Source organism: Panthera onca, chromosome A1, assembly GCF_046562875.1.
Source record: "Panthera onca isolate mPanOnc1 chromosome A1, mPanOnc1 haplotype 2, whole genome shotgun sequence".
NCBI lineage: Eukaryota > Metazoa > Chordata > Mammalia > Carnivora > Felidae > Panthera > Panthera onca.
Genome location: NC_138339.1, coordinates 22,241,226 through 22,257,561, shown reverse-complemented (window position 1 = coordinate 22,257,561; position 16,336 = coordinate 22,241,226). Strand labels below are relative to the sequence as shown.

Here is a 16,336-nt window from a genome sequence, read left to right as displayed (position 1 = left end):
CATATGATCATCTCAATTAATGCATAAAAAGTGATGAGACAAAATGCAATATCCTCTTATAATAAAATACCTAGCAAACTGAGTATAGTGCATCTTGTAATAACGATAATGTCAGTCTTCCAACTTCGCTCTTTTAAAAGTTCAAGATCCTTTGCATTTCCATATGAGTTTTGAAGTGAGTTTGTCAATTTCTCCAAAAAAGAATAATTGGATTTTGATTGAGATTGTTTTGAAGTTATAGATTAGTTTAGGGAGAATTGATATATTAGTGATATGGAGCTTCTGACCTCTAAGCCTGGTATAGGTTTATTTTTGAAGTCTTCAGTTTTTATCAGAAGTATTTTGTTATTTTCAGGGTACAGACCTTTCACAAACTTTGTTTGATTTATCTTAAATCATTTCATGTTTTTAAAATGCTGTTTAAATTAGTATTGTTTTAAAATTTTAAGTTTCTGATTATTAATTTTGATTAAATAATAATAAATTTTATTTTTGTATTAATCTTGTATCCCACAATACTTTGCTAAACTCACTTATTAGCCCTGCTAGTTCCTTAATCCCATCACATTTTTGTACAGACAAATGGGTCTTCTACAAATAAAAATATTTTTACTTCTTAGTTCCTATCTAGATGCTTTTTACTTCTTTCCTTGCCTGATTACCATGGTTAAAACCTGCAACTTTGTACTGAATAGAAGAGACATTTTTATCCTGTTCCAGTTCCTATGGAGAAACATGCAGTCTTTTACCAAATTGTCTGGAAGTCAAATGTGGATTTTTCATATATGTAACTTAGCAGGTAAAAAAAAAAAATCCCTTCCCTTGCTGGTTTGCTAAACATTTTAATCAGGAAGGGATGTTGGAGTTTGCCAGGTCTTTTTCTGTATTTATTGAGATGACCACATGGTTTTCTTTCTTTAATGTGCTAATGTGGTGAATTGCCTTGATTGATTTTATATTCACAGGATAATACCCACTTGACCATGATGTACTATACTTTACGTACCGTATTATTTTAAAAAAATATATGCATATTTTAAATATTACATAATTACCAAAGTATTTATTATGTTCTTTGCTAATGATGAATTATGACTTGTTTAGTTTGTCAAAAAAAGGTCTTCAGTTTCACTGGTATAGAATTCTTGGTGATTATTTTTTTGTTTTAGCATTTTTAAAAATGTTGTTCTGATGTCTTCCTGAGTTATTTTTGAGGAGAAATCTGCTAATTATTATCTTTTTTTTTTTCTTTCAGACTGCATTTAGGAATGTTTTATGACTGGTATTAAGCAATCTATTATGTGACTTAGAGTAATTTTCACGTTGCTTTTGTGTAGATTTTATCAAGTTGTTTTTATCTGTCAGTTTATAGTTTTCATTTTCGATACATTTTGGACATTGTTCTCTCTTTGCTGTTCCTGGACTTTCAGCTCAGTTCTTGACTCTGTGAGTTCCCCAGAACTCTGTCTGCATTTCCCCTTCCTGCTAGGGCTTGGAAATTTTCTCAAGGCATAAGCTTGGGCAAATGTAAGGCTCACTCTATTTGCTTAGTCTCTAAATGCTCATTGTGCTTAGTTGCCTAATGTTCAAGGTCTTGAAAAGCATGGTCTTAGATATTTGGCTTATTTAGTAGTTATTTAAGATGGTAGGGTGAATCTAGTCCTTGTTAGCCATTTTGTCCAGAGATGATAAAGTATAATTTAAGAGTATACTCACCTATACTTCATATTATTTAAGTACAGTCACATTAAAGCTTACACAAACCCCAACTCTCTAGTCTGTTGATTTAGCAGCAAGCAAACAAACAAATATACAAACAAAAGCTGAGTTTATTAATTAGGATAATGAGGTATAACAGTAAAACCTCAGTATCTCATTGACTTGAAAGAATGAAGCTTTGCTGTTCAATTATTCAAAATAAAATACAAAATGGGGGAAGGGGCGCCTGGGTGAGTCAGTGTGTTAAGCGTCTGCCTCTTGATTTCTGCTCATGTCATGATGTCATGGTTCATGGGTTGGAGCCGCACTTCAGGCTCCACGCTGACAGTGAGGAGCCTGCTTGGGATTCTCTCTCTCTCTCCCTCTCTCCCTGCTCTTCCCCCACTTGCTGTCTACCTCTTCTTCAAAATAAACAAATAAATAACAAACAAATACAGTTTGGGTAACCCTCAGTCTATCCTGTGGTTATACAAAATAGAACCTTGCTACTTGAAGTGAATTCTACGAACCAGCAACAACAGCATCTGAGAGCTTGTTAGAAATGTACAATCTCACACCACAACACAACACAAATATGTTCTATCAGAATTTGTCTTTTAACCAGAACCCTGGATGGCTGTATGAACATCAAGTCTAGAAAGCACTGTTTTTTTTATTAGAAGCATATGGCTCCCAAAGTTCCTGAGTCAGTGTAAGAAAGAGTTAAAGTACCCCACAAGATGCTTTTAATGACCTATTCTGGAAGTGTCTTCCACCATTCCCAGTCATCCAATTGGCCATAACACAATCACAAGACTTCAATATATATGCAAAGAAGGCTAAGGATTATAATGGACAAATGGACCTTTGAAGTTTGACTGAAGATATCACATTTATCTACCTACCTGATCCTTTTAATGTGAAAGGAGACTAATGTTTATGTTGTACTTAAATATGTAGATTTAAAAATACATTGCAATTATTATAGCTCAAATGTACATACACAGTGGAATACTTGTCTGGCTCCCCTTTCTATAAAATTGGTCATGCATAGGTCAATTAAGAGCTTCACTTATCCTCTACAGAAAACGGTATTCCAATCTTACTAATCATTTTCCAGGCACAGAATAAATTAAAAGGAGCAATTCGGAAAAACTGAGCATACAGCTCAACGGGGTAACAATGACAGATGTGACAATTTGCAAATGATAACTAAGAGTGAAAAAGAAAGTTAAAAGGATCAAAAATAATAAAACATGGTATCATTTGTATAAGGGCAAAAAAACCACCCCAAACGACTACATATGTGTTTATTTACGACAAAAATATTTGTATGAGGGCAAAAAAGGATTAACACCAACTACTACATATAATCCATTGATCCTACACAAAAGAACTCCATATTCATAAATAAATATTGCAAAATTAAAGAAGTAAAACTCATGCTTATTAAGTATAGAATATCCTCTTTTGTATTTGTACACAGTGCTATAAAAACACTCAAAGTTCATCTGTATAAATGTTTAATCTAGCTTTGAAAAACACATATTTTTCTACTAAAGAATATAGTGGAATATATTTAAAAAAATAAATTTGCTCAAATATTCACTTGGAGTGATAAATTTCAAAATAACATTGTGAGTTTATTTTTCTACAATAAATTTAAGCAATGACTATTTCATGTCTGTATTTTAATGTAATTCAAGAATACCCTTTTTTAAGATTGAATATAGTTAAATCACTGAATCTAAGTTTTAATCTCATCTAAAAATTATATTGGTGCACAGTTTGTTTTATTGACTACTCTTTCAATCAGTAGACAAAATAATATTAATAATTGGTAAGTTTATAAAAAACTGTCCTTCAATTTTTGTATAAGAAAAACTTATTAATTGAAAAGGTATGATCTTATAGGACTCTTCATTGGGGATAAATAATTTATTTACATTACTTTTAAATACATCAGGAAAGACAATGAACTAGGGTGAAGAAAAAGCAGGGAAAGAACATTTATTAGTTAGTATTCACTTTTACAAATTATTATAAACACTTATACCAGAAATAAACATGTGAATTAAATAATATCGATCAGTTTCTATTGTAAATCATTTACTTTATGAATTTGTGTTCAGATGCTTGTTTTAAGTATTTTTTAATGTTTTTTTTATTTTTATTTTTTTATTTTTTAATGTTTATTTTTGAGAGAGAGAAATAGACATAAAGACAGAATCTGAGCAGGGGAGAGGCAGAGAGAGAGGGGGAGACACAGAATCCGAAGCAGGCTCCAGGCTCTGAGCTCTCAGCACAAAGCCAAACACAGGGCTCGAACTCTCGAATAGTGAGATCATGACCTGATCTGAAGTCGAATGCTTAACTGACTGAGCCACCCAGATGACCTTTAAGTATTTTTAAATCTGTTGAGTACATAACATTCATGTATAATATTCTTTGAAGATAACTATATTCATAATTATCTCAACTGCCTTTTATTTAAAAGTCCCTATTATTTAAGATATAATTATTAATAGATCATTATATAAAATTTATTTTAAAGAATAGGGTTAATGACATTTTTTCAGTTATTATATTCATTTATTTGTACAAAAATTTTATTTTACTCAATTAATTTACCATCAGTTATTGAAGTGATATTTTTATTGCTTGCAATTATTTATAGAGAGTCCTACCAGTGTCATTATTTGCACATGTGGCAGGTAAAAGAATATTTTTATAAAAGAATAGAGAAAATAACTATAAAACCACTAGTATATAACACTGGAAGTCTGCATGGTAATAAGCCAATTTTTGTGGAAATGAACTCATTAATGCTAAATTTTTGCTGACTTCCAACTGATCGGAAAACTGCTTTACAAAATTCAAAAGGCGTCACATGAATCGGGGAAGAAATAAGAAGAAAGAGAATGAGCCAACCATAACCAAGCATATTTTACTCATTTGGCTTCCAACAAACTCCCATCTAATCTTAACTGTGATCTGGGAGGAAAAAAAGTGAGTGAAATTGATGAGGGTGACGGAGGATTCTGTCAGAATGGCACAAAAATCTTCTTCTTGAACATTTTAGATATGAAGTGTGGCTAGGCTTTGATTGTTTATTAGATTTTATTTTGGCTTTCCTTGCAGTTACAAGTATTCTACACATTATTTATTAAAATGTCAACTTGTCCTAAGTGAGCTTTAGACAGTGGAAGCAGCAAATTGAGAAACAAAATGGAATGTGAAATAGATAAATATACAACAGACAGAAGGCTAAGAGGAAAAATAAGTTTCTCATGTTTGATTAGAGTACTTATCCAAAATATCATTTAAAGATACTGGATAAAATTGCAAATAGTTTATAAACATCCATAGTTTTAAAAACCGAAAAGACCTTATTTAAATAAAAGTGCTTATCAAAAAGCCTGATATTTATGGCAACAATTATTTTTATTTAAATAACCCTGAACCTGTATGGTTCACTTTAAAGCATGGGGTAAGTCAACACATATTTAGTTTGGAATTCAAATATGAGATTTTCAATATCGGAATAAAGCACCCAAAGCTTGATTTTTCCCTTTCAGTTTATCTTTAAAATATGCTAACACATTATTCATCTGCTACAACTCTTCACAATATTTTTATGAAAGAAGTGGACACAGACAAACCTGTGTTCCTTTATTGTGTCCAAGGTATGATTTAAAACTGAGAGAAACACACTGCCTTCCAAACTGAAGATATTCCAAGTTAAGGGGCAAATACAGTTTTACTCTTTTGTTTACATTCTACACACCTCCAAAATTATATGCTACAGTTAAAAAAATGGCAGAGATAAAAAACAATCTTTTAAGCAAAAGTCAATGCAAAATTCAAGTAATAAATTACAGATATGAAAGAAATATTATACTACAGAACAACCATGAAAATCAAGTTCAGGACTTACAAGAAGCTATTAAAATTATCAGAGGAACCAAACATGGACTAGAATGTTTCTGAAGATTAAGTTGACCAGCCAAAATTTGTTGCAATGAGTACCATTCTGTTTTCTACAATACATGGACTAAAAATATAAAATACCTCATCAAACAATATGCACAAATAGAAGTGGAAACAGAAATGAGAAAAAAAATGATTCATGGAAACCTACTAAAAATTGAGCTAACCAAAAGAAGCAATTCAATTATTTGTTTTTTAGCATCAGTCTATTTGAATGTTAGTTTGTTCCTTGTAGATACATCAGTACATCCGATATCAGAAAAGAGAAATTAAATTTAACTCAATAAAACGGTTAGAATGTACCTACCATGTATAATTCAATCAGTTAGTCATTTTAGGAAGAAAGAAGTAAATGAGCAGTTTACTATCTCCTGGTGCTATAGAATAAACATTAGAAGTATTCTATTTTTCATAAAGATATACTATGTGTTATAGAAGAAATACTACTAATAATTAAAATGCAAATTAATATGGGGTCACCAAACACTTGAAAGAGCAATTATTTTAGTGGTGGCACAAGGGAATTTTAATGGAGGAGATTGTATGTCAACTGACCAAAAGTGATGATGATAGCAATAATCAAACGAAATGATTTGGAAAAATATGTAATATATCCAGAAAATGATTCAAATTATGTTTTTAATGGATATGTGTATAATTACATATATGATGTATATACATACATTATGTATATGAACATATGCACATATATATGTATACATGATTATTGGAAAGAGCGGGATACAATTTTGAAGAATTTGTATGTTGCAATAGAGTTTAAATGTTATCCTTTTAGCACCAGGGATTGACATGATCACATGTGATTTTAGGAGGTTCGTTCCCTCTCCATCGTGTCCTCTTAATAAAGACTTGCTGAAACCTACAGTAAAATTTCACCAAAGGTAAACAAATTTGCCACACTTAGCCCCTTGCAGTTGAATAAAATATGCTGGAGAGAGGTCAGCAGGACACGTGATTGAAAAAGTCCCTTCTTTGCCATATTTCTTAATCACCAATCTATCACACAGTATTCAGTTACTTATAATTCCTAAATTTAAAATATATTTTTTGTATTTGTTTAATGATTCCTAAATTGGATCATTCCTACAAAATTATTCTGCCCACTCAAATTCTTATTTTCCACGGATCTGCTGATGGGCTTAATTTGGGTCTTTCAGCCCTCTCTTAGAAGAGTCCTTATTCTCGGGGCGCCTGGGTGGCTCAGTCGGTTAAGCATCCGACTTCAGCTCAGGTCACGATCTCATGGTCCGTGAGTTCGAGCCCCGCGTCGGGCTCTGGGCTGATGGCTCAGAGCCTGGAGCCTGCTTCCGATTCTGTGTCTCCCTCTCTCTCTGCCCCTCCTCCGTTCATACTCTGTCTCTCTCTGTCTCAAAAATAAAAATAAACGTTAAAAAAAATTAAAAAAAAAAAAAAAGAAGAGTCCTTATTCTCCTTCTGAGCCACGCATTAATTACAGACTTTAAAAGAAGTATTTAGATTCAAAATTCAGATGCCAAAATTTTCTTACCTCTGTGATATGTTAAACTGGCTATAAAAAGTGAAAAACTGTAAAAAAAATTAAAACCACAGACAAGAGGAAAACTGAACCTGACGTTTTCAAGATTTATTCATATTATAACATGTATTTGTATTTCATTTTACAGTTGAAAACTATTTTATTGTAAGGATATGCCACTTTTTTTCATCAATGGACATTTTGCATTGTTTACACTTTTTGACTATAACGAATGAGGCTTCTATGAAAATTCTTGCGTTTTTGTGTTTTTGTGTATTTGTACATGTGCATGTTTTCAATCTTGAGTGTATATCTAGGAGGAGTGGAGCAAATGGAGCATGGGAACCCTAAGTGTCACATTATGAAGTATGACAACCTATTTTCCAGAATAACTGCACTGGTTTTCATTTCCACCAGTAATAGTTGAAAGTTCTAATTTGTTCATATCTTCTCTAATGCTTACTTTCTATATTTTTGCTTATGACTACCTGTTGGGTGTGAAGAGATAACTCATTGTGGCTTTAATTTGCATTCCCTTAGTGACTATGTTGAGCCTTTTTTACATATCTCATTGGACTTCCACTGTGCTTATTATCTTCTATGGAGAAATGTCTTTCAAATCCTCTACTCATTTTTTTAAAATAAGCCATTTATATTTTTTTACCATTTAGTTGTAAGAGTTTTAATATATTCTGGATACAAGTTCCTTATCAAATACATAATTTGCAAGTATTTTCTCTCATAGTATATGTTTTCTTTTACTTTCTTAATGGTATACTTTAAAACAGAAGTATTTTCAGGGCACCTGGGTGGCTCAGTCGGTTGAGTGTCTGACTTCGGCTCAGGTCACGATCTCACGGTTTGTGCCTCAGAGCCTGGAGCCTGCTTCGAGTTCTGTGTCTCCCTCTCTCTCTGCCCCTCCTCACTCCTGCTCACACTCTGCTTTCTCTCTTTCTCTCAAAAATAAATAAACTTTTAAAAATTCAAAAAAAAATAAAACAAATGTTTTCAATTTTGTTGAGTACCTTTACTGAGCCATTTATTGCTTTTGTGTTGGTATCATATCAGAAGACCATTGCTTAATCCAAGGTCAAGAAAATGTATGCCTCTTTTCTTCCAGGAGTTTTATAGGTTTAAGTCTTACATTTATGTATTTGATCTATGTTTTGCTAATTTTTGTAAACAGCATAAGGCATCATTCTAACTTCACTCATCTGTATGTAGGTTTCCACTTGACCAGTATCATTTATTGAAGACTCTTGTTTCCTTCATTGAATTTTCTTGTTATTGTTATGGAAAATCAACAGACCATAAATGTAAAGTTTATTGCTGGACTCTGAGTTCTATTCCATTAATGTATGTGTCTACCTTGTGACACTAACACAATACAATGATTACTGTTGCTTTGTGGAAGTTTTGAAATTGGGAAGTGTGACTCCTCCAACTTTGCTATTTTTCAAGATTTTGGGGCTGTTCTGTTTCTTTTACATTTTCACAGGCACTTTTGTTTTTGTTTTTATTTTTTAAGATGTGTATTTATTCTGAGAGATGTTTATTTATTTATTCTGTTTATTTATTTATTTATTATTTATTTATTCTGTTTATTATTTATTCAGGGGAGGAGCAGAGAGAGAGAGAGAGAGAGGGAGAGAGAGAATCCCAAGCAGGCTTAGTGCTGGCAATGCAGAGCCTGATGTGGGCTCAGCCCCCACCCCCAAACCAGGGGATCATGACCTGATCCTAAATCAAGAGTCAGATGCTTAACTGACTGAGTCACCCAGGTGCACCATCACATGAATTTTTAAATCAGCTTGTCAGTTTCTGCAAAAAAACCCCACAAAAAACAAAAACAGCTGTGATTTTGAAAGGGATTGTGTTGTATCCATACAGATCAATTTAAAAATCATCACAATGATCATGAGATGTCTTTCTGTTCATTTAGGTCTTTTTAATTACTTTCAATGATATGCAATTTTCAGTGTACATTTATTTTGAAAAACATAAATTTTGGTTATTTTATTCTTTTTTATATAAATCAGAATGCTTTCTCAATTTTATTTTCATATTATTCATTGTAGTGTTTAAAAGTAAAACTGATTTTGTATATTAATCTTGGATCCTATAATTTTGAGGAACTCATTTATTAGTTTTAATATGTTTTTTGTGGATTGCTTATGATTTTCTACATATAAGATCATGTCATCTATAAATAGATACAGTTTTATGTCTTTCTTCCCAATCTGAATGCCTTTTCTTTCTTTCTTTCTTTCTTTCTTTCTTTCTTTCTTTTTCCTTCTTTCTTTCTTTCTTTCTTTCTTTCTTTCTCTTTCTTTCTTTCTTTCTTTCTTTCTTTCTTTCTTTCTTTTTCTTTCTTTCTTTCCTTTCTTCTTTCTTTCTTTCTTTCTTTCTTTCTTTCTTTCTTTCTTTCTTTCCTTTCTTTCTTTTCTGACTGATTGCCTTGACTAGAACCTCCAGTATAATGTTAAGTAGAAGTGGTGAGAATATGTTTCTCTGTCTTTTTCTTGATCTCAGAGGACACATTTCCAGTCTTCTAACATTAAGATGGTGATAGCTACAGTTGAGACACCCTTTAGAGTTCAAAGAAGTTTCCTCCTATCTCTAGTATGTTGAGTATTTTCATTGTGTTGTTTGATATTGTCAAATACATTTGTATTGAGATGATGATGTGGTTTTTGCCCTTTGTCCAACTTATATGGTTTATGCACAGATTGATTTTGATATGTTAAGCCAATATTGCATTTTGTGGCTAAATCCCACTTTGATCATGAAATATAATCATTTTATCTGTTGCTGAATTTGATTGCTATTATGTTGATCAATATATAATGTTGGTCTGTAGTTTTCTTTTCTTGCTATATTTTTGTCTGCTTTTGTTATCAGGGTAATTCTAGACTCATTGAATGAGTTGGGAAGTGTGTCCCACCCCCAACCTTTCTATTTCTATGGAGGAATGTATAAATAATTGATATTAATTCTCCTTTAACATTTTTTTTTTTTTTTTTTTTTGGAAACCAGGTCTATATATTAAAGAAGAACCGGGGCAGAGAGAATTAAACAAGCAAAAAAGATGGGTAAAAAAAGGAACGATGAACAATTATGCATACGTGCACATACACCACCACCCTCACAAAATGTTGGATTATGAAATCTAAGAATCCTAGTCCATAATTCATGTAAATGTGTTGCTGTAGAACTTATTTTTACTTCTCTCCATAAATACATTGTTGACACAGAAAATAACATTCTTAGTTTACCGACTACACTTAAGAGACATTTCAGGAGTTGACTTTTCCTTTAAAAAAATAAAAACAGTAGAGGCTGTAAATCTCTCTTACTGCCCTTGAACAGGTCTTAGATTTCACCCTGCCTATTTCCAAATAGAAAACAATAAGACAATGCAGACATCTGTAACCCAGAGTGAAGGATTTAGTGAGCTGTCAATTTCTCGGAGAATTCTCCTTTGCTGGTACTGCTGTTCTCTATGTATTATTAATCTATTTATATTTAACTCCAGCTATTAGTCTGCCTCTTCTAGCCACTGAACCATTTGCAAAGGAGAGGAGAGGAAGACAAGGGCTGCTATTATTAGGCATCCTTGTGTGTGATGAGAGTGGAGACAATTAAATAACACCATTTTGCTTCTTTGAAAACGACAGAGATTGTTTGGGGTGGACAACCCAGGGCTGGTTAACATAACCTTTCCCCTCAAGAAGGTAAAACAACAGAGATACATTTTTGAAGTACTTAATTAAGCCTTCAGCAAGGAGTGTGGGAAAGTTACAGACCTATAAAAAACCTTCCAATTCTGGGAAGAGTAAATTTTTTCTGTAGCACTCTGTCACTGCTCATTTACTGCATCATTTTGACAACATCTCATATTTCCACAAGGCTTTTACATAATCTATAAACAGGGACAGAAAGGTGAGGAACAGAATGGGGACAAAGTTTGGACCTCCCACGCTGTCACTTCCTTTCAGCTTTCCATTAAAGGGTGAGGCTGAAGGGTGGCATTTTAGGATGATTCTGTTAAAAGGCTGAAATATTAATAATCAACACAGCAAGAAGAAAGCTGTGCAGAACTGCCACCGCTTGCTCACTCTTCCAGGATGGGCGTAATTCAGTCATAATGAAGGCTCTTTAACGTTCCTCCCCCAAACCTTTTTCGATCAGGAAAGCCTGGAATCTGATTACCTTCCCTTAGAAAGTATCTCTTCTCTATGACCTTATCAAAAAACCTACTGAGCTTGACAGCATTGGAAGAACCTGCAGCTAGGTACCGTGGATTTGTGCAATCCAGATTAATTTCTTCTGCATTGAAATCCTCAGCTAGGAAAGCAGTCCTAGTTAAAACTTCATGGCGCTTGGTTTCATGAATCTGATCCAGTTTAGTCCCTATTACCAACAGTGGGATTTGGTTGTCAGCAAACTGTTCCCGGTCATAATCCCCATTTGTTACCAACACTCCAGTTGGCACCAAATCCCTGTTGAGAGCTTCCAATGACCAACGATACAAGTTTTGGGATGACTTCTTATTTGTTAAGTCATGTACTAAAATAATACCATTTACAGAGTTGTAGAACACTGCTCTTGTGCTTTTCACACTGCTGGCACTGCCCACAGAGCCTCCAACATCCCATAATTCTATATAGTAGGTCTTCTCTTCTGGGGTTCCTTCTTTGTAGTCATGAACTCTCACATCTACTGAGCAGCCCACAGTCCATGATGGATTTCCCAGTACTTGATTTTGGCACAGAAGATGAACCAGTGAAGATTTCCCAACACCTGAGTCTCCCAATACCAGTACCTTCACCCGATCCAGGGACGCCATCTTGCCACAGCCCGGAGTTAACGCCTGTTCCCTCTCCTTTAACATTTGGTAGAATTTACCAAGGAAGCCACCTGGGCTTTGTCCTTTGGATTAGTAATTCAATGACTTTACTTGTTATAGGTATATTCAGATTTTACATTTCTTCCTGAATTATTTTTGGTAGTTTGTGTCTTCTAGAAAATATTTCAGTACATCTGAGATATCTATTTTGTTGGCACAAAATGTTTTTATTTATTAATTTCTATAATGTGAGTAGTAATGAGCCTACTTCTTTCCTGGTTTTAGTAATTTCAGTCTTCTCTTCATTCTGTTTGCTTAGGTTTAGTTTTTTAGTTTATTTAGTGTTTTGGGTTTGTTTTTTCCTTATTTCAGTTTCTTATGTTGTAAGGTTAGGTTATTAATTTTATGCCTTTCTTCTTTTCTAACATAAGCATTTATAGTTATTTATTTCCCTCGGAGCATTTTTCAGCTACATTCCAGAATTTTGCAAATGTTGTGATTTTGTTTTCATTTATGTCAAAGTATTTCTAATTTCCTTTGTGATTTTTTCAATGATTCATTGATTATTTAATAGTCTCTTATTTAATTTACACATATTCTTGAATCCCAAATTTCCTTCTGTTGTTTTAATTTTAATTTCATTCTTTATGGTATGAGAACATATATTGTATGATTTTAATTTTTTAAATTGAGACTTTTTTGTGACCTAATATATGATCTTTCCCGGACTTGTTTCCATTTGCACTTCAGAATAATGTGTATTAAGCTAATGATAGGGATGTTCCAGATAAGCTACACAATTATGTATTTTTAAAGATCCATCTATGAGCAGACGATGCAAAGATGCCTAAATAAAATAAACTTTACAAAGGCATACATGGTTTATACTGCTCACTTCATTACTCAACATAAAATGGAAGCCAGTAAGGAGAAAGCAATCCAAATTTTAATAAATTTCTAATGGCTGATATAGTTTGGAATGATGGATTTGATGCTCATGAAACGGTGTCTGCTCCTTTTCTGCTAGAGCTTTACTAGCTGCATGCCATAGTGCACCTGAGGACTGAGTCGCTGCCAGGGGGCTGAGTAGGTTCCCTAAAGGAAAATATGGTGTTCACCACAGGCAAGGCAGCAACCTGCCAAAGGGAGGGAAATGGAAGGACAGCCAAGAGAGATTCTCAAAAAGAACACATGCACTCAAAACTACATACACACACACACACACACAACAACAACAACAACAACATAGTGACCTGACACTGGGTGAAGCAGTCCCTATTGGGGAGGGGGGGGGTGGGGTAAAAATGACATATTTCAGTCTTTACAGTCCTTAGTCTACTCTAAGACAAGTAGAAGAGGATATAATAAGTAGGATTTATTTTTAAAATGTCACTTATGGTACAAAAGGAATTTTGCCTTCAAATGTTGGCCCCTCAGATATAAAAGTATTCTATTTTATTTATTGCCGGCAACTCAGGTGACCTTTCACATTTTAATTCAATCAATACTCTTGTGTTATTTCACTGATTTTTAATTTGAAACAACAAGCCTTGTCATTAGGGATGGAGAGGAAGTTGGAAACTTAAAAGACACACACACACACACACACACACACGAGAATTAGTTTGGTAAATAAGTTATCTATTTACTAATGTTTTTTAAATACCCTCTCATATGGATATTTTACCACAGAATTGAATATATCCAGTAACCAGTAATTGGAAATGTATTTTTAAAATTATACTGTGAAGTATTTTGCTTTTAAGCAGATTAATATATATTTTTTTATTTTTTTTAATGTTTATTTATTTTTGACAGAGAGAGAGAGAGACAGAGCATGAGCAGGGGAGGGGCAGAGAGAGAGGGAGAGACAGACTCCGAAGCAGGCTCCAGGCTCTGACCTGTCATCATAAAGCCTGACGCGGGGCTCGAACTCACAGACCACGAGATCATGACCTAAGCCAAAGTCAGACGGTCAACCGACTGAGCCACGCAGGTGCCCCAGATTAATATATTTTTGAAAATAGTGTGTATATATATATATATATATGTGTGTGTATATATATATATATATACATAGATATATATATACACACACATATACATACATATATATAAATGTCTATTTATTTATTGAGAGAGAGAGAGAGTGTGTGAGAGGGTTAGGGACAGATGATATAGGTAGAGAGACCAAGCAGGATCCATGATCAGCATGGAGCCCAATGAATGCAGGGCTTGATCTCATGGGCTTAATCCCCTGACAGTGAGATCATGACTTGAGCAAAATCAAGAGTCGGGTGCTGGGCACTCAACCAACTGAGCCACCCAGGTGTCCCCCAAATTGTATGTTCCTAAAATAAAATATTCATCAGTGCATTTAAATTAGTTCATCTTGGTGTTAAGATAGTATTACTGGCTCTAATTTTAAAGGCAAACCAAAAAATATACAGTTGTCAATTTTTATATCTGCAAACTACCTTTTTTCTCTTCTGGCAAAAATGCAACTTGTGTTAAATTCTACCTTTTCCCTAATTTTTTCGACTTTATACCAAATTTGGCTTCAGACAATAGTAGAGCCTATCTTACCCAGGAATATTATTGGTATATAGAGACAATGACGACTGTCTTCAATTTATGTGTTTATTTTCATAGGAGAGAAGGTATATTTGCTTGCTGGTCCCACCAAAGCCTAGTAAGAGCCCGCCCCTAAGTACTGCCCATTCTGATCTTATCAGAAAGGGACATTTCCTGGCTTCATTGTGATTAAATCCTGACCTACAGACAGCACTCCATGGTTACCAGACATTGTCTCCACAGTGAGCCTTTGTGGATTGCTAGTTTGGTGGTTGAAACTTGTCTTTTAAGAACTCTGTTTGGCTGATCCATCAAGTTCCAATCCAATGCAGGTGATCTGAACCAGAATTCCTGTGAATTTCTCCATTTCAAATAAGAAAGTGGACATTTTTTCCCCTGGATTGAAAAGGTTTTGATTTGCTCCATGGAAGAGGACCTTGGATAAACAAGAGAGACCTCCGTACGTGTTCAGACTATATCTAATGATTGTACTTTTTTTTTTTTTAATATCAAGAACTCATTCAAATGAAAAATTGTGTCTACTATTTTCCCCCCATAAGTTAGAAACTACGTGTCTTGGGTTGTAATTTTACATCCCGTTGGATGTTAGAAATTTTACGTCTCCGTTTGCATAGATCTCTCACTCCATCCACATTTTCAGGAAAAAATAAATGTTAGAAGAACTGGGCAGTTGGCTGTAACCGAAAACTTTAAGAAAACGAATTGATCTTTTCAGTTTATGAGCCTGGAGGTTTCTCACTAGACTTGTTTTAATTTCCTGGTAAGCTGGAACTGATTGGTTTAACATGGTGAATCTCAGCTTATTAAAATCATTTCAGTTGCTTTTCAAAACTACCCAATTCACTGGATCCTACCTCAGGGTGATTAAATCAGAGTCTCTGGGAGCAAGGACGAGACACTCTAATATGATTCCAAGGCCAGGCCCAGCTTGATGACTACAAACCAAAGTACAAAAACACTCTGAAGTAGCATCTCTTGTTGAGAACTATTTTGTTCTTATTTTCGGCATATGCTTCCGAGTAAAACTGATCATATTAGGGGACCTAACGGTAGTGAAAGTACTGGATACCTTTCGTGCAGTTAATCGGTTTAGGTACAGATGTATCAAATTGCATTTTAAAATAAGTAATGGTCCTGAGTGAAAGCATATAGTACAATTGCAAAATATTTGAAATTGCATTTCTATTTAGGGAGCCAGTATTGTATATTACCTCATAGTTATTCCATACAGAGTGCAAGCTGTGGTGTATTATTGTAAATCAAATAAAAAGTGGTTACAGGTTATACTTTTATAAACTTGTGGAGATTTCTGTCAGGAAGACTATAAGATTGAAGCCCTTACTGACTTTACTTCAGGCTTTGCTTTTGTGGTAAGAAAGTCACAATAAGCCAAAGAGCTAAAGTTTAATAGAAAGCTCTGGATGGTGATGCTTGTAAAAGACTTTAATATTCATGGAAGAGTCAGGGTTGGTTGAAACTGTTTTTTGAGGGATCAGATGGCAGTCTCCACTGGGTCATCCTACGTCCTTTCTCACTTTGTAAATCAAAATCATCTGAAGGGCTGTATATCAAAAATCCTTGAGTCAAGGTCATGGCATATAGTGCTACCTTTGCTGTTACTTTACTATACTCTCATATTTAACTGACTTAGGTTAAGTGATACAATGAAAGCATTTAACTGGTGTAAT

General features: G+C 33.9%; 1 protein-coding gene across 1 annotated transcript; it reads right to left on the bottom strand.

Annotated features, from left to right (window-relative positions):
* Positions 1-11,098: 11,098 nt before the first annotated feature.
* LOC145715581 (rab-like protein 3) lies at positions 11,099-12,077 on the bottom strand. The gene has a single exon (XM_081796019.1). The coding sequence runs from the start codon at positions 12,051-12,053 to the stop codon at positions 11,343-11,345; it is 711 nt and encodes a 236-aa protein (XP_081652145.1). The 5' UTR covers positions 12,054-12,077; the 3' UTR covers positions 11,099-11,342.
* Between the last annotated feature and the right edge of the window lie 4,259 nt (positions 12,078-16,336).

Bases quoted from the DNA above. Each gene is read 5' to 3' on its own strand.
- LOC145715581 (XM_081796019.1), bottom strand. From the start codon at position 12,053: ATGGCGTCCCTGGATCGGGTGAAGGTACTGGTATTGGGAGACTCAGGT.